Here is a 21,398-nt window from a genome sequence, read left to right on the forward strand (position 1 = left end):
TTTTGCTCACTATTTTTTCCCAATTATATTACTACAGTACTGCCGTAATTCTGACAATTCTTGTTGGTTATCCAAAATATATTTATTGTTTAATTTAATGAAAAAAAAAAATAACTAAAGCAAAAAATAGATGTGAATATACTTTATTGGGTAATTCTTTATTTTTAATGCATTATTATCATGTTTAATGGATTCTTTAAAATTTTTTCTTTATAGAAAAAGCAAAAGAGAGATGAAAAGGCGGCCACTGTTGGCCTATACGGCCAAGAAAATAGATATGAGATAAAAGAGGAGAAAATGAGAAATGGAGAAGTGAAAAAGGCCTGGGTTGAGGGGCCCACAACCGGTAACTCAGATGTTGTTTCCCTTTCACAGTAAATGCCACATCTCAATGTTGCACTGAGAAAGGGGGGAAAAAAGAAAGTCTTATATTGCAATACTTCAATTCAATTTAATTATATTTACTTAATTCTCTATAGGAATTCTCGACTGCTAAAATTCTTCAAAAGCAGATATTTCATTGGATTGATTTTTCAAAAACGCAAAACACAAAACACCATAAAAATCATGGAAAATGATATAATATTTGCCTCTAGGACATATTTTTTCCTTTGAAAATATTTTTCATAGACATTTTCCTTAAACAATATTTTTTAAATAATTTATATTACATTATTTAGTTATAATATTAAAAATTAGTTAAAAAATATTACCATAATTTTTAATTTATAAGTGTGTACAAATATTTAAATGTATAGTATTTGTAAAATTTATTTTATATATGAGCAAAATACATAAATATAATAAAATTATAGTAGTATTGGTGAGTTCATGGTTGACGGTGGTGTTTACTAATAATTAATGGACTAATGAATATGCTTTTTAAGATTATAATAAGTTTTATTGATATTCAAAAAATATTTTTCCTTCAAAAACCAGAAAAATTATTTTCTCTTAAATGACTTAATTTTCTATTAGACAAGAAAAATATTTTCTACGAACTGATATTCTCAAACGTTCTAATTATCGGAAAATCTGAAAAATATTTGTTTGGACAAAAATAACTTAAACACTAATTGATTCCTACTGTTGAATTCCAACTTGATCATTTCACAGAATATAAATATCTATGTTTAGGGCCCACTTTCACCTCAAAGATCTTATCTCAATGCACCCTCTTAGTATTAGTAACATCTTTAAACGATTCAAGAAGATTACTCATTGAAGCTGCTCCCAGTTGCTCTCAGCTTTTTCCTTTCAACTCCTGATATTTCTGCCGCAAATATCTCGCTTCATACATACAACTCGTGTCGACTGTCCTTGCTCAACGTGTGTGGTCATCAATCTTTGAGGTTTTGAGGATTTCAATTCATTTTCTCACATCCAATTGACATGAAATTGAAATTTCCTTTCGATGTGAATTTATTTATTTCTTCAAAACAAATAATTAATATTATTTATTTGAATATCGAAAGTTCTGGAGTAGGATTTAGAATTTTTCCGGCGTTTGACAAAAAATATTTCCCATGAATAGAATTTTGGTGTTTTTTTTTATTGAAATCACTAGTTAATTTGATGGACTTTTGGTAAAAAAATATTTTTAAATAATTTTTGTTGATTAATGATTACATTTTATAGTTGCATTAAAACTACTAAATGAATTGTGTATTTTACTGAAAAGACGAATTGACAACTTAAAATTTTCATTTTATATTGAAACCACCAATTCGATTGGTGGTTGGAATACAAAATAAAAATTATTGTTAATTTATATAACTACTTTTTAGTGATTGCTTGTCGATACGGATTGCTTTTTCTATTATATTAAAACCACCAACTCAATTATTAGTTTTAATACAATATCCTAAATTCATGCCATGTCATAATAAATATTAAATCGATAAATATTTTTAAAATGACATTAGATTAGAAAATAGTATTAGAAGATTATTATTTTTATCAAAACCCCGTATTCTCCGATTTTTATGGAAGACATAATCAAATATTTCGCAGTGGATGTTGAATATTAGCTATCAAATGATGTTTTCACGGAGGGCCAGAAAATTAAACATTCAGCAGAAGTTGACTCTCTTTTTAACTTTTATCGATTATTTATTTAATTGGCCAACATTTTTTAAAATTTGAATCGGATAATATTTTATGGATTTATTTAGTATTTTCTCTTTTTTTTTTTAACTCATTAATTCAATAAGTAACTTCACGTAAATTTGAAAGTGTTAGAAATAATACAAAATAGAATTATGATAAAACTGAATTTTCTCATTCAAAAATATTGAAGCCTTACAATTGTATACAAATCATTTTTTAAATAAATTATTTTTTGAAAATAAATTAAACACTAATTAATTCATTGGTATTATTGAATTCTAACAGAAAATAAATATTTATGTTTGGGACCCACTTGCACCTTAAACTTCTCGTCTGGATGCATCCCCCAGTTAGTATTAGTAACATCAGATTAAGACGATTCAGAAGATTATATGATTGAAACTGCACCAGTAGCTTTCAGATTAGAAACCTGATGCATCAAGTCTTGATATTTTAGCTGCAAAAACAAAATAAATATCTCACCACTCAACTTATTGTTTAACGTACGTGTATGGTTATGAATCTTTACTGTTTCCAAAATTTTGTTTTTTCACGTCTACCAAAAGCATTGACATGATGATGTTGGATATTTTCCTTTTCATATTACGCCTTCATTCATTTTCATAATTATTATTTTGATTGGACTTGCATATAAATTAAGTAAAATTAATTAATATAATTAAATTATAATTCTTGCTTTGTTTCTCTTTAATATAACCATATATTAAATATTATTTAAAATTAAATGATTTATATTAAATTATAATTAAATAATTGATTAAATAGAGTTTTCTTAGAAGATAAAAGGTTGCTATTTTTAATTTTATTTGCATCAAGATTTATATTAAATTATATTTCTGGACAAATAAGCATATCAAATAAGGGTAACATATTAAACTTCAAAATATTTTTAAATGAATAAAAAAAAAAAGTAAGATAAGAATTATTGGACTGGGAGACAAACTCATTTATTTTTTTTTTTAAATTAAAATTATTTATTGAATATAGAAAGTTCCAGAGTAGGATGTATGATTATATGTACATTCACGGTGAAGACAAAATCAAATGTTATTTTCATGGAGGGCCAGAAAAATAATAACTTTTATCGATTATTTATTAATTTGGTTTGCTGGAAAACGTTTTGCTAACGACAAAAAAAGAAAAAGCTTCTCTTTGCTGCAACTTGTCCTCCAACATTGCTGCAAACAGTTACTGATTTGATATATAAATATCTAATATTTAAATGTTGAGGATGATATATGTAGACATGTATATACAATTGTTACAAATTTTGATTGTTGGCAGCTTATTTAATTAGGGTTTTTAATAAAAATTATAATAATTAAAGAAAAATATATGTGATTATCCTGCTTGAAAAAAATTTGTTTAGACCATGTTATAACGATTAATAGCCGAACACATAATTCATTCTTAAATTTTATTTTTTTTTTATTTTAATCCATCGAACACTTCAATTTATAAAATTTTATTTTTAAAAACTTCAATTTGTAAATTATTTTATTAAACACTTTTAAATTATAAAATTATATCACAATACTATTCATTAGATTAAAATGACAAAATTTAAGAAGGAAAGTATGTATTTAGTGAATAATGATTAATGAAAAGCTGACTTTGATATTTGTCCTATGAATAATGCCTTCCGTTGGAAAGTGAATTGCACTCGACATTGAGAACGTCGATCCTGCTAATGCTGGACTTCTTTCTTGGGCCCATTAAGTATCCATCTCTATTTTAAGCAAATATGGAATTTAAAGAAACTGTATTAAAAAAAGGAATTTTGCAATTTCACACTAAAATATTTTCTGGTTCACCAACAAAGTGAGTGGATTGAAATTTTTTTGCCTGATCTGAAATCCGAATGCTATGTCTACTATATATAAATACTTGAATATTTAAGGAAGAGAAATGTATTTTAGACATTAGAATTTTAATTGCTGAAGAACAAGCAATCATGAATATTATTAGCACATAGGGCGCAAATCAACGGCGAAAAGAAGGATTTTGCTGTGATGGTAGGGGACCAAAAGAACTTGTCAAAAGAGAAAAGTGGAAAAGAACTTGAAAGCAAAAAGGCTTTGTTCAATGACCCATATGCAAAAATACCTTATTCCCAGATAATGGGTCATCTTTTGGGCATTTGTATGGGCTGTTCTTGGGCTACTAATTCAATGATTGTTCTTGGGTTTGAAGTTCGAACTCTCAGTTATTACCAATTAACTTACTAAACTAATAGCTTTACAGTACTTATAATATTTTCACAAGAAAAGCATAAATTTAAAATATTATAAACAGAACTTCAAACCCTCAATTTTGAGAAACACGTATGAATTGATTCGCCCTATATCAATCTATTGCATTAATGGTGAGAATAGGAATGGTAACAAGGCAAGTCAGGGATATTATGGGGTAAAAAAAATCAATGCTTCATCTTGTCTCCTTAAAAAATATAAAATCTTTGTTCCTGCCTTGACTGACTGTAAAAATTTTTATATATTATACGACATATAATATATTATGTATATATAATAAAACTATATATTTATCTATATTAAAAATTATATATATTATACATGTTAAGAAAGAGATTTTTAAGACGGGACATTAAAATGTTAAAAAAACTACCTCATTCAAGGCGGATGGTTCGTGTTCCCGCCACTTTGAAGCATTTTGCCATCCTTAGATGACAATAGATTCATATGTATTTCTGGTAACTTTATATACATGAATATATATTAAATTACAGCGCATATCTATGCATTTAACCAATTCAAAAATAATATTTTTAGATGCATCTAAAATTATATTTAGAGGTGTAAGTAAGGTCAACGTTTCCTTTTCCTTTATCAATTTGCAAACAGTACCTTTCATGAAATGGACATTACCCATAGCCAAACAAATTAGTGAGTAGGAAATTGTGGATGAAAAATGATTTTGAATTTTTGATGAATCTTCCTCGTAAGCAGCCAAATCCTAAATTCGATCTTAACATCTACAAATTTTATGACTCCGATCAGTAAATTGACCACATTCATTATTTGAACCACCCAAGTTGCTTGTGGTCTGCACAATCGACGTAATTAAATAAGTGACTGATCGATCTGCTCCTCCAAGCATAGAGCGCTAAGAAAAAATGGCGACCGGCACAGCCAATCCTGCACTGGATCCGGATCTCGACAAACCCGATAACCCGTCTCACGAATTCGCTCAGTTCGGAGCAGGCTGCTTCTGGGGAGTGGAGCTGGCTTTTCAACGAGTGGTTGGGGTGGTGAAGACGGAGGTCGGCTACTCTCAGGGTCATGTGGATAATCCCAATTACAAACTGGTTTGTACCGGCACCACTAACCACGTGGAGGTGGTGCGCGTCCAATTCGACCCGGAACTTTGCCCATATACCAATCTCCTCTCTCTTTTCTGGTCTCGCCACGATCCTACAACCCTAAATCGCCAGGTACGATTGAGTTCAATATTTGTTTCAAATTTCAAAACTTGATAGTATTAATTATGCTAAAGCTGTTTTCTTGATTCATTTTGGTCAGGGCGGTGATGTGGGTGCGCAATACAGATCAGGAATATACTATTACAATGAAACCCAAGCAAAGTTAGCCCAAGAATCAAAGGAAGCTAAGCAGCTGGAACTTAAAGATAAGAAGATTGTGACTGAAATTCTTCCAGCAAAAAGGTTTTACAGAGCAGAAGAGTATCATCAGCAATATCTTGAAAAAGGAGGAGGTGAGGGATTGAAGCAATCTGCTGAGAAAGGTTGCACTGACCCTATCAGATGTTATGGCTAATTGGCTAGCTAGACCAGTTCTAGCTTAATGCTTGCTTGTTATGCAAACCGGCAGTCGCTTTATGCAATGTAATTCCAGTAATAATATGAATAAACTGCCTTTCTTAATTATTTGCAAAAGAGACAATCTTCAATGATTTTATTAATTTTGAAACAGGAAACAAGGTGTTGAATCACTGATACAACATTATTGAATCTGTGAGTTTGTTGTTAATTGAAACTGATAGCCAAGCTAACATATCAGCGAGCCCATTGCAGCAGCATGTCGTTTTTAGAGTTCATCTTTGGGAGAAGATTTGGTTCCTGTAGGATTATTTGAGGAGTTTTTGATAGGATATGAAGCCTCCATTGCTATACCACACAGTCCTTCTTTCTCTGAGATTCCACGTTTCATTCTTATATAACCTTTCTCTCCCCATTCTTCTCCCCAAGAATTCTTCACAATCCAATATTTGGTTCCATCAAGTGTTGTTCCATAACCCACAATTGCCACTCCATGATCCAGCTCTGTTCCGCAGCTTCCAGTAAATACGCCCTGCAGATTCATGCTAGCATTAGTTAATTAATCAAATCATAAATATTTGTTTTAAGGGAATTATTAAGTTTACCTCTGAGTAGAACTGGAAATCTGAACCTCCAGCATCAATGGCAACAGATACAGGCTGGTTTGCAACTGCTTTGAGCAACGCATTCTCATCATTTTCTGGAACTTTCTCATACCCATCAATGGAGACTGCAGGTGAATTCTCCTGGAAGTAGCATTGCCAATTTTAATTATAATTAAGCAATAACTGATTAAATTACGTCTCATAATCTAAATTAATTAAGGTTAAAGTAAATGAAAACATGGATATAAATTAACCTTTTTAGAATCACAAGTTCCATCTTCAGCTTCATAAGGATAGTTAGCCTCAGTTGTTAGGCCTCCCTTTTGCTTAATGAACTCGAATGCATAATCCATTAACCCTCCATCGCATCCTTGATCCTGTTCAGTGTCACAGTCCACCAACTCTTGCTCTGACAAAGATACTAACTTGTTTGTCTTAATTTGATTAATACCTTCAACTGCGACTACAGTTGAAAATGCCCAGCAACTACCTGTACCACATTGAAAACGACAAAAATTAAATTGTAAGCAATAAATACTGAAATCAAACTTCCTTTATTGAGAGGAGCATAGATTCCATTTTTTTTATAACCTGTCTCTGCATATCCTTCATTTACTGACACTAACCAAAAGGATATGCATAAATCTCTTCATGAATTTGTGAAATAAGACAATAATAAATGAAGTGAAGAACAAAGGTTTTTGCTGACATATTTTACTGCTATGAATTATAACCTGTGTTAGTTAAGAAGGAATGGAAGTCCTTGTTTCGTGGAAAGATGGCTTGGTTAGATGTCTTGCTAGGTAAGTATATATGGTTCTTATTTTCTCCCTGTAAAAGGGGTATGCTGTAACCAAAGAAGTGAGCAAGAGACAGATGAAAATAGAGAAAAAAACAAAAAAAAAAAAAAGTTGCTGACTTGTTCCTTCTGTTATGTTAATGTTTGAGTTTGCGGTATATGTTTTGTTTTTGAGAAATCGAAAAAAAGAAAAAAAGCCGTATAAATTCTTCCCTACTTCACAACAAAGGCTTACCACATTGGCCTTGGTCCTTAACACCAGTGACGGCGCCTTTCTTTCTCCAGTCAACAGACGGTGGGACTCTATCCACATTTTCATACATGAAGCTGACATTTCCTTCTGGTGTCCCTCGAAACATCCGATGATGTTTAATCTTTGATCCGGCATACGAGTTTCTGAATTCATGGCTAGTCAAATCTGCAAACTTGTTAAGTTTCAACTTGTAAGGCTTATCAAGCTTGTTAGTGTTATGAACATGCATGACATTGTGTTTAAACACATTGAATCTCCTGTGTTTCTCATGAAGACTGGTAGAAACAGTGTGGTGGCTCCTCCACCTCTCGTACAAACCCCATAAACTTTCATCAGATGCTAAATCCTTTTCATGGAAATCGAAACTCTCAACAATTCCCAGAATCAAAACCAACGAGAAAGCAACAAGTAGAAAGCTCTTCATTTTCTTTTTGATATGAAAAACTCTTGATGAAATAATGAAGAATAGTAGTTGGTTTATATAGAGAAATGAATAACAGAAGATGAAGAAATGAAAGAAGAAGAAACAAAGAGCAATAAATGAACAAGTTACAGGTTCCTTATGGGCATCAACAATCTGTGATAATTATTAACAAGAAGATATGAAGATTGGGTTTGAGATTGGGAGAGTATATATTTTATTGATGGGGAAAGAGCTGTATGGATATAGTATTGATATATATGTCTATAAACTATCTAAACAAGCAAATAGACAGTCTATATTTATATAAGCAGTGAAAGATTGGTTTTTAACTTTTAATTCACTTTCAGTTGTAGCAGCAAGAAAAGGAAAGAGACACTGGCATTTCTTTGAGCCAGTTACACATAAACAGAGAAAACGTAATGGATGATATGATTTTAATTACATGCATAAATAAAGCACCATCACGTAATCTTTTTTTTTTTCCCCTTCTTTTTTAAATCTTGGAAATATATCAAGATTTGCAAAAGGAGTACATCTGGAATTTAGCCTTTATCAATTTAATCTCCTTTAACATATAAAACAAGTAAATCATATAAAGTAGCTTAAGTGCAATGGACAATTTGTACAAAATCAGGTTACGTGATAAGGCCATCTATAGCATAAAATAGAAGAGAATGGATGTTTGAGTCGCCACGATTTTTTTCAAGTGGGGGAAATAAAGTCTCTCGTAACTGATTTTGCCTAAGCTTTAACTGAAACTCACCGCCCAAGTAATTCAATTTTCAGAACAGCAAGTGATTTTTAGGAGATGAAAGTGCATGACATGACATCTGCATGTCTGCTAACCTTTCCCGTAATTGGAGGATGAGTGGGAAATTCTTCTACTGCCTCGTTGGCCGTTGCTTTGCTTGCCTATCAATCTCTCGTTCCTTCTTCCTTTCACTTTCCTATTATTAACTAATTAATAACAGGTCTAACAGCAATCTCTCATTCATTTTTCCTTTCACTTTCCTATTATTAACTAATTAATAACAGGTCTAACAAGTCCTGTTAGAATATAGTATTACGTTTCCTGGCGAATTTTACATATAAAATTAAATATTGAAATCAACATTACTAGAGGGATTCTATCTGAAATCCGGTTGTAGGACGACGCGCTCATGCAAACCAAAATTTGAAACTTAATGTGGCAGATATATATATATATAAGATTAAGAGACAAAAAATATATTTGTTGAAAAAGGGAAAAAAAACAAACACGAGATGGTTCATAATTATTTGACTAGATAGTCAAGGTATTGCTTGTGGGGATAAAGTGCCGTAATGCATTGGCAAGTAGTCACTTCTACGGTTAGACTTAGATCACACACACGGAGGAAAGAGAGGGGGGCGAGCCAGCCACACCACCAGCTATGTATCAACAAATTTTTAAATGAAGATAAAGATTCAGCACTTGTTAAAGGAAGCACAAATTGAAAGCTACAGTTATGTATTTAATTACACATTCCGATATTAGAAGATTAGCATTTCCTTCACGATATATTAATAATTAAGATGCCAACCAATAATGGTTGGCTCACTTAATTTACCTGAAATCTTAACTTACTACTTCAGGATTATAATTGTTTTGTTTCCTAAAAAATTTAAAGATAAAGAAAAAAGAAGAATGGGATCTATTAATATGGCACACAGTGATTGGATCATGTAGCGGGAGAGAGGAGAAATTGAAGCCTGCAAGAAATTGCTTGTTGCATTATTGCTGTATTTGTTAGACTCGTTGGAAGCTTGTCAATTATGGAGGTCTTCTTAGGTGTAATGGGAAAACTCCAGAAGATGACTTCAGAATGCGGCCAAAGAGCTACATTCACAACTCTCCTCATACATTTAACAATAACCCACTGAAATCACTAAGTAAATAAACTATTATCAGTACACCTAGAAAATCCTCATGGTAGACTATTTTCGAAGGTTACATTTCTCAGAGAAAAAGAGATTCTCTTTTCTATCTTTAGACTGAAAGAACAATCCAAAATGCTTTCAATTCTCATGCCTTCTAAAGATCCAAAACTCTATATAGCTCATAACATGCTTATGATCCATTATTTAATGCTTTACCTCAGAATAATTCACACCTTCCTAAAGCAAAATGAACAACAAACATATCTACCATTATCTCTTTCTAATCATTTCTGGAAAGCAACAAAAATTGGAGGTTCAGATAAGTAAATACACCTTACAGATCAAGCAGGCTAGCCGCTAGCACATCAGATGCAACAAGTCAAGATTCCGAGCATGGTCATAAGACAGACAAATCAATCTTTTCTTCTTCCCTTTTTTTTTTTTTTTTGAAAAAAAAAAAAAAAAAAGATAATGGAAATGGTTTCACAACAATATCTCCTTAAGCATACTTATATTACTTGGTATGTAACTCCATCAATAATTATGATCATGACTTAAACATCAAAACAACTTTCATACAACAATCATCAATTATTTTTTACCAATCAGTGAATAAAAGCAAAAGAACTGTTTCTGACATAAGCAAATTAATTTGCCGACTCAGTTATTTTCAGCTAAAATTTGTAAAAAGAAGCTCAAAGAGCTACAGGCACTTCAGAGAAACAGAAATTTCATCAAATAAGTAGCTCATGCAAGAGGATCCCTCACTTTAGCTTGCTGCAATAGCTCCTCCCGGACCCTCTTGATCTCCATCTCCTTTTCAAGTCTTTCTTTCTGGAAGGAAGATATCCAAAAGCCAATAAGCAACAAGTTATGATACGCAAAAAGACACCAAATTTCAAGAACAAATTGCTGTTTAGAAGCATCACTACAACAAAAATCAACAAAAGATTTTAAATTGAAAGACAATAAATGAAAAACAATTCCTTTTTCATATATATATATATATATATATATATGATTAAACCTGATGGACAAGACCAATATTTTGAAATTTTCCATCGGTCTGAAGATTGAATAATCCAACTCATAAGGCAAGAACCAAGCATTGATGTCAAATTTCCTGGTCAATCTAGGACCAAATTCTAATACAAATATCAATCAGATGTCAATCCATAGAGGATGTAATATGCAATAGCATAAATTTGTAGCTTAGAGTATAGAAGAGCTACCCTTCTCTAATCTTCTCAATGCCAATTGCAGAAGAACATTTCACTTTGATAGTAATAACCAAGGACTTTGGCTTATCCTCCAGGTTACTTAACCATCAAAAACTATATCAAATCGTCTATCCTTATAACCTTAAAGTTAAACTGTGGCTAAAGTTATGCTATCCTGCAAAACCGCCTCTATTGCTAGCAAAACTCAAAATTGCAAAACCGAGAAGAGAAAAAAAGGGTGGCCTGCAACTACATCCCAAGAGACCAACAACATCAATCTAACCCTAGAACTAGAATTACATCAACAATAGCACAGATACTCACATGCTCAGTCACTGATAGATATTAATATATTCATATTGTTTTCAGATCAAGTTACTATCTCAGAAACTGGCAAGTGATATAAAACCTAATTAAATCAAATGGCACTCTATTTAGGAATTTAACTAAGCAAACTCGCAACAAGTCCACAGTTCGTTCTGCATGCTCAGTGTTCATAAAAGCATGCATCGCTTTTTAACAGCAACTGAATCACCAAAGAAAACCATAAATGGATGATAATGTAGCAATATCGAACGTTCGATAAATTGATAATGATATAGCAATAGCAGTTCCAAGTATAATTACACAACAACACAATATATATATATATATATATATATATATATATACACTCTATACAGGTTGTCAATCAGCAATCTTTCAGAAATTTAAGGACAAGGTTGCAATATAAAAGAAAATTGTCCATCATAAGTTGAATTAAAATTTCAACATCTTTAACTCTTGGACTCCCTATTTAACATAGAATTCTGTAACATGTCAAGGTTAAGTGGTTACTGTAAGGTTCAATTTCTTGCGTCACCCTTAAGTTCTCAGGCAACCTAATCTAGCGATATATCCTTCAGTTGCCCACCTGGATAATAGCCGCTCTCTTGCTTTCGCATAATACTAAATAAATCTATCAAATTCAGACAATCTGTTCAATAGTATCAAGAAACTACAGTAAGCCCACCTCAAATTTCAACCACATTGTAACATAGTAAATTAAGATCATTAATTTAGTATTCTGTAACATGTCAAGGTTAAGTGGTTACATAAACGAAAACAATTCCTTTTAATCACTCTAAGATCATGACCAAAATTTTGATTAAAGAATCATCTCATTAAATGAATTTGAGGAGCTCCAATTCAATCTTTCAAATAAACATAATTGCACAATTTTAACAGGAAAAGAACGCACCTTCTCATCTTGGTGAAGAGCAATCCAGACATGGACTCTATCCATCGATTGCCAAAATACAAAGGCTCCCAATGACATCGCGAAATAAGTCGCCACTCTCACCATTTTCGCCTCTTCCTCCAAAGTTTTTGATTTAGAAATGACTAGTTACGTTTCATTCAGCAATGGAGAAAGACTTTCGATTTGAGATGAGTGGATTTGGATTTTCCCAATATAAACGGGTCGGATTCGCCGGACAAGGCTACTCACTCTTTCTTGGTTGCTTCGCGTCGTGCACAGATCGATCAATGGGCCAAGCTCGTACTGGATTTTGGATTTCAATTCCCGGCCCAAGCGTTTAAATCGGCGACTCCAACTACCAATCTCAATTCTCAACTATACAAGCTGGACATCACGCAAAGAAACTTTTCCTTGTATAGAAGGAAATTTTTCTTCTTCTGTTCGAATTATGAGCAGACCATGACATGTTTGCTCTCGTTCAAATGGCCCAATACGTGTTTTCATCCCTTAATTTTCAGTAAAAAATTTTATAGTTCCTAAGATTTTGCGAGTTGATCAATTTATGTCATTAAAATTTTAATTTCAATAAATCGTAGACACTCTATTGTATAACTCAAAATATTATTCTTACCCACTGGTCTAATAATAAAATCTGAAAAATATTATTTTTGCCCATAGGTCTAATAATAAAATCTCTTTATAATAATAGATAATTAAATAAAATAATATTAAAGAGTGAATTTTTTTTAAAAAAATAATACCATGATTATCAATTTTTAGCAAAACGCATAAAAAAAATCTCCAATTCCTAAAGATTTACTGTATACCTAAGAGAAAAAACCAACATAAGATTATGAAATGATGAATTTGATATACTCGATTGGAAGTCTTTGGGAGTTTGTATAATTAATTAATTGTAATCAGCTACTTCCTACTACTCTCTTTTATCTATTTTTATATGATGATTAAGAACATAATTAAATCACATAAAATATAATAAAATACTAGTTAATTTTGATTAAATCACCATTTATTTCACGTAATTTTCTCTATTAATATGCTAAAACTAAGATGGGTTTTAAGAAATTATAAAAAATAATTTGTATTTAATAAAGATAAAAATAAAATCGGAAAAGATTAATTGATACTCTTAATCTTCTCGAAAGACATACAGCAATTATTATAAGCAATTTTCTTTGAAAAAAAAAATGGAGAGACTTCCAAATCTTGTCTGCTATAAAGTACTTGCTTTAATATAATGTGAAACCTGAAAGATTGAACACGAATAAAAGGATGACAATCTTTTTCTTTAGGGCAATAAACAAAGTAGAACACGAATTCGATTTTCAAACCAAATTTTCACAAGAAAGTCGCACAAAAAACACACATAATACACAAAACTTTCTTTTAACAATCTCAAAGTTCAACCATAAGTTCCATGAGAACAAACTGTGGTAAAGGGATCAGGCAAAAACAATAATAATAATAAAAAAAAAAAAAAATCAATTGAGGCAATGAGGTTGAGCAATATACCTCAAGGATCACGTCCAAGAACTTTAATCATGTTTAAATACTTACAAGCAATCAACCCATTCATGGCTTTCTATTTACAGTATAGTTTTTCTACAGTGGTAATCCTTCCTGCTAAGCACATTCCTCTTCCCCTCAACAGTCATTCAAACAGTCATTCCCAAGTTAACTTATATCATATCATGAGCCAGCAATCACAAACTTGTTAGTAAGCCGAGCAGTAAAATTTTGCAGAGGAATGCAACCAGATTCGGGGTTAACAATCTGACATATTACACACACAAGGAAATAATCATGTCCAGGTATAAATAATTCCATTCTTGTCTGCTGTGGCTAACGGTTTGCCAAGTCCACTCCATGAACAACAGAGAACAGAAGTTGTGTGCTCCTTCAGAGTGCTTACTATATCAGCTTTTGATACTGACCAAATGTATACAGACCCATCAGCTGATCCAGCAGCAACGTAGTTGTCATCAGGACTGATGCAAGAGCGACTCCAATTAGATGCTACTCTGTTTCCACTTGCCCTTAATGTACCACAAACTTCTAAAGATCTCATATCAAATAAATTATGCAAGTTATCTCTCCCACTTGTCAATATAACATTTCCATTTCGTGATAGACAGATAGATGTAATAGCAAGTGAATGTGCAGCAACTTCACTGAGTAGCTTTCCTGTTTGAATATCCCACAAGCGAAGATTCCCATCAACATGGCCCGAACAAATGGTCTGTCCGTCCATACTAAAGCACAGCGAATTGCAGTTGCTGTGGAAAACAATAGTGTTGGTGCAGTAACCTTTTTGCAAATCCCAAACTTTTATAGTACGATCATAAGCAGCACTGACAACATGACGACTTGAAATTTTGCTGACATCCACAGCACACACTTTATCAATGTGCCCTGTGAGAGTGTGACGGACACGCCCTGAGTAGGCATCCCATGCATACAAGTTATTTGAGCTACTAGCAGCAATGACAGATTTATTATCATGGGTAATGCATAGATCAAGAACAGAACCAAGGCAACCATAAAGGGTACGACTTAATGATCCAGTATTTGTATCCCACATTTTGATTGAGCGATCCTGTCCACCGCTAATCAGTTTGCTAGAATTATACTCGAATATTATAGAAGCACAGCCACCCTCATGAGCTGTAATTTTGTGCTTGCATACCGATGGAACAGTTGATTCCACAAAGTACTCAGCACCATCTTCATTTTGTCGGACCACTCCATCCACTTGCTGCCGAGCCAGTCTCTCCAAACCACTTGCCTTGAGCCGATCAACCATTTCTTCATATAGAGCATTGGCCTAAGTTAAACACGGAAATCATTGATTAGCCATATACACAGCATGAGAAAAGCAATAAGAAAGCAATTTAAGTCCATAAAAGCAGGATAAAGAACATGAACACAACAAACAAAACTCATAGTCACATGACTCAATATTGCTCTGCAAATTGTTTACGTAAGATCACCATGCAATGCTTCACTAACACCATCTCCATGTGTGAAACCAAATCAGAAAACAATACAAGACAACTATCTCAACTCCAAATCCTCTAAATGACTAAAATGGCCCTTCCAGAACCTATCAAGTTTTCTAGAATTGCTAGGGAACTATAATAACTTAAGTAAATTCTTTTAGAAAGCATATTCCACAGGGAAAAAAAAAACCTCTATAGCAACATTTTCATTTCAATTATTGCAATGATATAAAGTACCTCATTAAGACGTTCAGCATCCTGCATCTTTTGCAGCATCCAGCGATCAACTAACATCTTATTTTCGGCTTCCGCATTCTTAGCTTTGACAATCATCTCTTCCAATTGTGTTCGAAGTTCATGATTCTCACTTACAACCAATTCTAGAGCCTTAATCTTTTCTTCTAAATCTGCCCTTAATTGAGAGCACTCATCCCTGCAGCACAAATCCATGTTTCAATATTTCCTGACACCATAAACCTCAAAACATCTTCCTAGCTGGCTAAAATATAGATAGAATGCCAACCTTGTTTGTATTAACTCCTTTTGCAAATCAGTTAAAGCTGCTTCTTTTTCTTCCAGTAAAGCTTTTGATGCTCTGGACTCTGCTACCTCCACAACAAGTTGCTCAGACAATCGAGATTGAGCTTTGTAGCATTGCTGAAGTTCCAATTCCAGATTTTCTGCTTTCTCCTTCCATTCTGACCCCTTTCATAAATATAAGGAACAAAAAATTATACCGTTAAGAGAATAATTATGAGTCAACAAAGCAACAATAACAAAAATTACAATGATAGTAATTTAAAAAAAAAGAATAGAAATTGATGTTCAGACAATTGAAGTAATTGACCAACGAAACCATTACCAGGTATATAATTCAAGTATTAGCTTTTTCCCAATAGACAATTGCTAGTAGCAATTGTTTGTGTGTGAGTGCGCGTGAGAGAGAGAGAGAGAGAGAGAGAGAGAGAGAAGACCTGAGAGATAATCGGTCTGGAAAGAGCAGTATAAGCGGGAGCATGAGCAACTTCTTCAAGCAAATGCCGCTTCCTTAGGGCCTTTAGCGCATGGTTTATAGCTTCTCTCGCAATCTCTTCCCGAAACCTGAAACATTCACACGAAATTAAATCATCGTCTCTCTGGTTGTTTGGCAGCTAAGAAAACGCAGGAAAATTAACAGAAAGAAAATCAATACAACTAAAAGTAATCTAGAAGCTTGACTTAATTGAACTCAATTATGGACAGAAATTTTTTTTTTTTTTAAAAAAAACGGAAGTTAATGAATCTAAGTTAAAAAGAAAAATAAAGGAATCTAAATTACTTACATATTTTGATTGAATGGGTATCAGCCTCGACCGTATCTGAATTAGGGTTTGTAGAAAAAGAATGAAATGTTGGAAGAAGGTGCAATTTATGCAACTTAAGAAATAGAAGGAACGCCCAACTTGTCTTAGATTTCGATTAGATTGAATAAAGTGAAAGTTTTGAGGACCCAACAATTATTTAGGAAAGAAAAAAATAAGGAACGGTTGAACGATAGAGCACAGAAAGACTCAGAGTCTGGAGACTTGGATTAAGAAAGGTGGCGCCGCTAGGCCCACAGTTCTTACTGCTGTTTCATATCGGGTTGGGCTAGCCCAACAGTGGCTTACTTAATTTATTAAGTAAATAATAATGTTTTTTTTTTTTTCAGATGATGAGAACTGAGAAGACTGTAATTATATAATTATATTTTTATTCGTAGGGAGGTCTACGTAATAGACTCGCTTATTTCAATTATTTAAGTTTGTCCTAACTAGCTTCACCTAATTATTTGGATTATCCTATTCATGTTTTAATAAAAATTAATTTTATTAATTTAATTAATGAGTGAATTTATAAATCCGGACAAATCAATTCTCTTATTTTGATGCATGCGATGGGAAATCATTATCATATACGTAATCGAACTACTAACCTTACAACACTTGTACGTACAAGTACCAACCAGTCTAACCTAACAGGTTTTTCTTCAAAAAAAAAAAAAAAAAAAAAAAAATCTTGCTAAGGCTTAAACGTGCATTCTTAGTCTTTTTCCGAGAACTATTTCACTATCAGCAAACAAAAAACTCACTGGTTCATGGAAAGCTTTTTCGACAGACCTACACTTATCTCAGTGACTAAAACTTAAAAGAACAAGAGGCAATCTTGCAAGTAGATAGACTGATTATAACCTGTGAGCTTCATTTCTTTTGGACAAAGTAGAATAAAGAGGTTAGAATTCTTCCATTAACAATCAACGATAACAATCCCACCCGGACCCAGTATATCAAACCCTACAATCCCATTAAACAGTTATTATGCAACTTCAATGAGCAAGGCACACACTCTGAATTCACTAGTTAAAATACCAAATAATTTTCCCTTTTTCCCCATTTTCCTTTCCCCTTCCCCCCAAAAAACCAATAGTGCACAAATTTTACAAAGGACTTGGGCTTCTATCCAGCACGAATCCTATCCAGCCAATCGACGCTTTTCCGTGCCTTTTCTAGTTGTAGGTCGATGCTTCTTCTAGATTTCTCGTGGTATTCCACACTTCTCCGCGACCTCTCCATTTGGTCAAAGGAGACCTTCAACTTTTCTAGTTTTTCAATATTGGTAAACTTGTATTCATGAAACTTCAGTTTTTCAGGTCTATCAGTGCTTTTTCTTGGTTTCTCCCTCCGGTCTGTACTCTTCCGTGGAGCCTCAAAACAATCGGTGCTCCGTCTAGGCTGTTCCATACCATCTACACTTCTCCTAGAAGTATTTCTTCGTGAAGGTGATTTCTCCACTGTTGATATGAACTTCTTCAGATGCCTAAGATACTCTGGATACAGCTCTAAATCACAGTGATTACCTCCTTTGAGCCATAGTGGTTCATATTTCTCTTGACATAATTCCCAAAGCTGCTTGCCATGAGAACAGTCAACTACTTCATCAGAAGTTCCCTGTAAGAAAGCAAGCAAACCAGACAGTGAACACAAGACAGACAGCCACAAACTCAAATGATAACATGGAAAAAATTAGCATAACAGAAAAGCCACTTGGTATCCTAGGTGATTATAACTAAAAAGAGCTAGGGTGTATCCAAATTCACCCCCAACAATAAAACTAATTTTAAACTATGCATCAATTTGATTCCTATATAAAGTCGATCACTGATAATTTTTCTTATATCTTGTATTCCGAAATCTTTTTCTTAGGATCAATGTCTTTCCTACTGATATGGATAAATAGTCATGCACAATGCACTAGTTAATCACCCAAGTATTCCACATCATACAAGTGAAATGACAAAGCACAGTTCTCATGGAGAATCCATGTGTTCCCAAGAATTTGTGTAAATTTTAGAAATCCTTCATACAGCATTTGTTTAGTTGTTGTCCAACACAAAACAAGAATTGCATAAATATAAATTTAAATAAACAATATCATAATACAGTTCCATGCAGTTGCTAAAATCCAAGTGTTGCGTTCCAATACTTACATGGATAACCAGCACAGGGCACTTCACCAATGGAATCTTGTCTATGTTCTGCACAACAACCAAGTAAAAACGAAATTCAGTTCAGAGGCATCTCTGGCAGCAACTATTCTTTATATTATAAAGGAATAGATTCAAGAAGATGAAAAAGCATATTTAACCTTGTAGATATCAAACCAATATGTGCGTTTCACAGGATACATGACTCTTAACCCTGACAGTATAGGACTATGCAGAACAACAGCTCTTAACCGGGGTAAACGTGCAGCAAGATCCAAAGTAGGCCCACTACCAACAGACTGACCATAAAGGATTATGTTCTCCTGCTTGGCACCATAGCTCTCTTCAAGACACTTATAAGCAGCTTCAATGTCAGCATAAGTATTGTGCTCACTCGGCTGCAGAAGGCATATGCATGAGCTTTAGACAAGCTGCTGGTGATAGTAATTTCAGTTACATATCAAATATGACAAGATTCGCACTGCCTACCTTTCCTGATGACTGTCCATAGCCTGAGTAGTCATACCTGCATAAATTGGGGTAAAGGTGTTTACGTACTATAATTAACCAGAGGATGACAGCATAAGCTGACGCATGCATTACTCTATTAAAGAGCAGGACCTTGAGTGATACTCTGGGAAAATTTCTGGTGTGTTAAGCATTGATGCATAGTGTCAGACAAACATCAATCTGTTAACAACAAATTATCATTCTTATAGAGAAAATTAAAGTGCAAATTCTATACAATTAAAGTAATTGAATTTCCAGGCCCTACTTTGCTTCATCCATCAAATAATAATTGCAAAAAAGATGCTCGCACCACAGCACACTGTTCCAACTTCAACACATTTTGGTCCATGAATTCAAGCAATAAAATACTCTATGCACAATTCAACTAAGATACTTACTTAGCAGGCAGGTTCAGACTTCCAAGATCCATGCACCTTTTATATATGGTTTTAAGAAATTGATACAAAATTCAGTTAAATCAACAGATATGGTGATCTGAGCTTCCCAGAAATCTTAGTGGAAAACCAGTCAGTTAAATCTTCAACAGCTCATATTTTTGTCTTCAAACTAAATTACATGTGTGATCTTCTTGCTCTTCTTTTGTCCATATCAGGTTAATTTATGTTTGACATTTTCTTTGAAAATGAAAACATAGAATTAGGGAAGAAAAGAAGTAGCTTTACACATTCTAGGGCCCAAAAACTTACCAGACTCAGGACAAAAACCTATGACAATAAAAATTGAAAAAAAGAAAAAAAGAAATAATCAAACTTTCAGTTGAAATATTTCTATTTCCTGTTAATGCAAATCAAAATACTGATTGCAGACTATATAAATCACCAAGAGGCAAGATCTTTCATCTCTTCGCATCTAGGCGGAATAATTACCCTCCACCAAGGTGTTGCTGATCACATAATTAACCAGGTATGCTACTTCCATAGATCAAAATCCAAAGGATATTCAGTTCCCCAAAATCAAATGTCATATAAATAAAGAAACACATGCAATCAATAGACCAAGAGTAACATCATATACATATGATGTGAATGGGATAGATCTACTGAAAGAACATTTCAGTTCCCTTTTTAGACAATCTTTAGTAAGAACAGCCAAACCTGGCACAAACATACACACATGAACCACTTGATCTGCAACAGTCTCCATCCCCTTTAACCTAATCACAGCCACGCTTGATCAAAATGACCTTTCAAAATCTAAACAAATTACACTTTTTACCAAGCTATCTATAATCTGAAATATATCTTTCTAACATCCATTCCTTCGAGTATTATAAATTATACACCAAAGCTCTAAATTTCAACTGGGTATCATACATTCATTTAAATTTCCACAACACACCTTCTGCACATGCACTATAAGAACAAAAATTTCGAAACTGAAGAAAGGGTAATGCGAAAGTGAAGTTACCCCAAGAGATTGACACGCAAGTGGATACTCAATTCGATGAAGAGCTCATACATCTGGCCAATATCAGCAGCATTTCCATGAGAGTACAGCAGAGTAGAAGTGGCCATGGGATACCTAACATACACAGCAACGATCTCAGTGCCTCGGCGAGTAGGTAGGCGCAAGACGTCGACGTTTTCACGGTGAGGGAAGTGGTCTAGAAGCAAAAGGCCAGTAGCATCATCAGCAATTAACTTGTAAGAAGGGGGGTTCGGAGGAAAAAAAGCGAATTTTGCTGCCATAGAGGAAGTCACCCCACCCATTCTGTATATTTATATATATTTATCTAGAAGCAGAGTTGTATTCTTTAGAGAAACAGTCAATTAATGATATTAATAAGAGGAGGAGGAGGAGGAGAAGAAGAAGAAGAAGATGAACATTCCCTGCCTTTCTCTTTTCTTTTCTTTTTGGCAGAGAGCATGTAGTTGTTCTTTGGCATTAGCTCTGAGAAAGAAAGAGAGAGAGGTCAGACGTGGTCAGTCGTGATATGTGAAGTGAGAGAGAAAGAACGAGAGGATTAATTTTGTGGGTGG

General features: G+C 33.5%; 5 protein-coding genes across 5 annotated transcripts; 1 reads left to right on the forward strand and 4 right to left on the reverse strand.

The window, feature by feature from the left end:
* The first annotated feature begins 4,990 nt into the window (after nt 1-4,990).
* LOC105640272 (peptide methionine sulfoxide reductase) lies at nt 4,991-6,043 on the forward strand. Its single transcript, XM_012224547.4, has 2 exons — nt 4,991-5,581; nt 5,670-6,043. Exons 1-2 carry the CDS (start codon nt 5,264-5,266, stop codon nt 5,922-5,924), a joined length of 573 nt encoding a protein of 190 aa, XP_012079937.1. The 5' UTR covers nt 4,991-5,263; the 3' UTR covers nt 5,925-6,043.
* On the reverse strand, nt 6,032-8,182 carry LOC105640271 (vignain). The gene is made up of 4 exons (XM_012224546.3): nt 7,566-8,182; nt 6,786-7,021; nt 6,532-6,672; nt 6,032-6,458 (listed from the first exon to the last, which is right to left on the reverse strand). The coding sequence occupies exons 1-4, from the start codon at nt 8,005-8,007 to the stop codon at nt 6,195-6,197; spliced, it is 1,083 nt and encodes a 360-aa protein (XP_012079936.1). The 5' UTR covers nt 8,008-8,182; the 3' UTR covers nt 6,032-6,194.
* Nucleotides 8,183-10,432: 2,250 nt separating this feature from the next.
* On the reverse strand, nt 10,433-12,603 carry LOC105640273 (uncharacterized). The gene is made up of 2 exons (XM_012224548.4): nt 12,367-12,603; nt 10,433-10,740 (listed from the first exon to the last, which is right to left on the reverse strand). The coding sequence occupies exons 1-2, from the start codon at nt 12,469-12,471 to the stop codon at nt 10,654-10,656; spliced, it is 192 nt and encodes a 63-aa protein (XP_012079938.1). The 5' UTR covers nt 12,472-12,603; the 3' UTR covers nt 10,433-10,653.
* A 1,246-nt stretch (nt 12,604-13,849) lies between these two features.
* On the reverse strand, nt 13,850-16,925 carry LOC105640275 (Transducin/WD40 repeat-like superfamily protein). The gene is made up of 5 exons (XM_012224549.4): nt 16,709-16,925; nt 16,361-16,487; nt 15,910-16,091; nt 15,624-15,819; nt 13,850-15,211 (listed from the first exon to the last, which is right to left on the reverse strand). Coding segments are annotated over exons 1-5 (1,530 nt in total). The 5' UTR covers nt 16,711-16,925; the 3' UTR covers nt 13,850-14,188.
* A 661-nt stretch (nt 16,926-17,586) lies between these two features.
* On the reverse strand, nt 17,587-21,398 carry LOC105640276 (alpha/beta-Hydrolases superfamily protein). The gene is made up of 5 exons (XM_012224550.4): nt 20,827-21,398; nt 19,378-19,414; nt 19,050-19,286; nt 18,892-18,939; nt 17,587-18,352 (listed from the first exon to the last, which is right to left on the reverse strand). The coding sequence occupies exons 1-5, from the start codon at nt 21,126-21,128 to the stop codon at nt 17,861-17,863; spliced, it is 1,116 nt and encodes a 371-aa protein (XP_012079940.1). The 5' UTR covers nt 21,129-21,398; the 3' UTR covers nt 17,587-17,860.

The sequence above is a fragment of the Jatropha curcas genome, chromosome 10, assembly GCF_041381405.1.
Source record: "Jatropha curcas cultivar XTBG-Jc1 chromosome 10, XTBG_Jcur_1.0, whole genome shotgun sequence".
Taxonomy (NCBI): domain Eukaryota; kingdom Viridiplantae; phylum Streptophyta; class Magnoliopsida; order Malpighiales; family Euphorbiaceae; genus Jatropha; species Jatropha curcas.

Coding starts and splice junctions, on each gene's coding strand:
- LOC105640272 (XM_012224547.4), top strand. CDS start 5,264: ATGGCGACCGGCACAGCCAATCCTGCACTGGATCCGGATCTCGACAAA. Junction 5,582..5,669: donor CTACAACCCTAAATCGCCAG/GTACGATTGAGT, acceptor CATTTTGGTCAG/GGCGGTGATGTGGGTGCGCA.
- LOC105640271 (XM_012224546.3), bottom strand. CDS start 8,007: ATGAAGAGCTTTCTACTTGTTGCTTTCTCGTTGGTTTTGATTCTGGGA. Junction 7,022..7,565: donor TAAGGACCAAGGCCAATGTG/GTAAGCCTTTGT, acceptor AATGTGGTACAG/GTAGTTGCTGGGCATTTTCA. Junction 6,459..6,531: donor ATTTCCAGTTCTACTCAGAG/GTAAACTTAATA, acceptor ATGAATCTGCAG/GGCGTATTTACTGGAAGCTG.
- LOC105640273 (XM_012224548.4), bottom strand. CDS start 12,471: ATGGTGAGAGTGGCGACTTATTTCGCGATGTCATTGGGAGCCTTTGTA. Junction 10,741..12,366: donor CTCTTCACCAAGATGAGAAG/GTGCGTTCTTTT, acceptor TCTTCCTTCCAG/AAAGAAAGACTTGAAAAGGA.
- LOC105640275 (XM_012224549.4), bottom strand. Junction 16,092..16,360: donor CCAGACCGATTATCTCTCAG/GTCTTCTCTCTC, acceptor TATTTATGAAAG/GGGTCAGAATGGAAGGAGAA. Junction 15,820..15,909: donor AAGGAGTTAATACAAACAAG/GTTGGCATTCTA, acceptor TTTGTGCTGCAG/GGATGAGTGCTCTCAATTAA.
- LOC105640276 (XM_012224550.4), bottom strand. CDS start 21,128: ATGGGTGGGGTGACTTCCTCTATGGCAGCAAAATTCGCTTTTTTTCCT. Junction 19,287..19,377: donor ATGGACAGTCATCAGGAAAG/GTAGGCAGTGCG, acceptor TGCCTTCTGCAG/CCGAGTGAGCACAATACTTA. Junction 18,353..18,891: donor GCCCTGTGCTGGTTATCCAT/GTAAGTATTGGA, acceptor GCTTTCTTACAG/GGAACTTCTGATGAAGTAGT.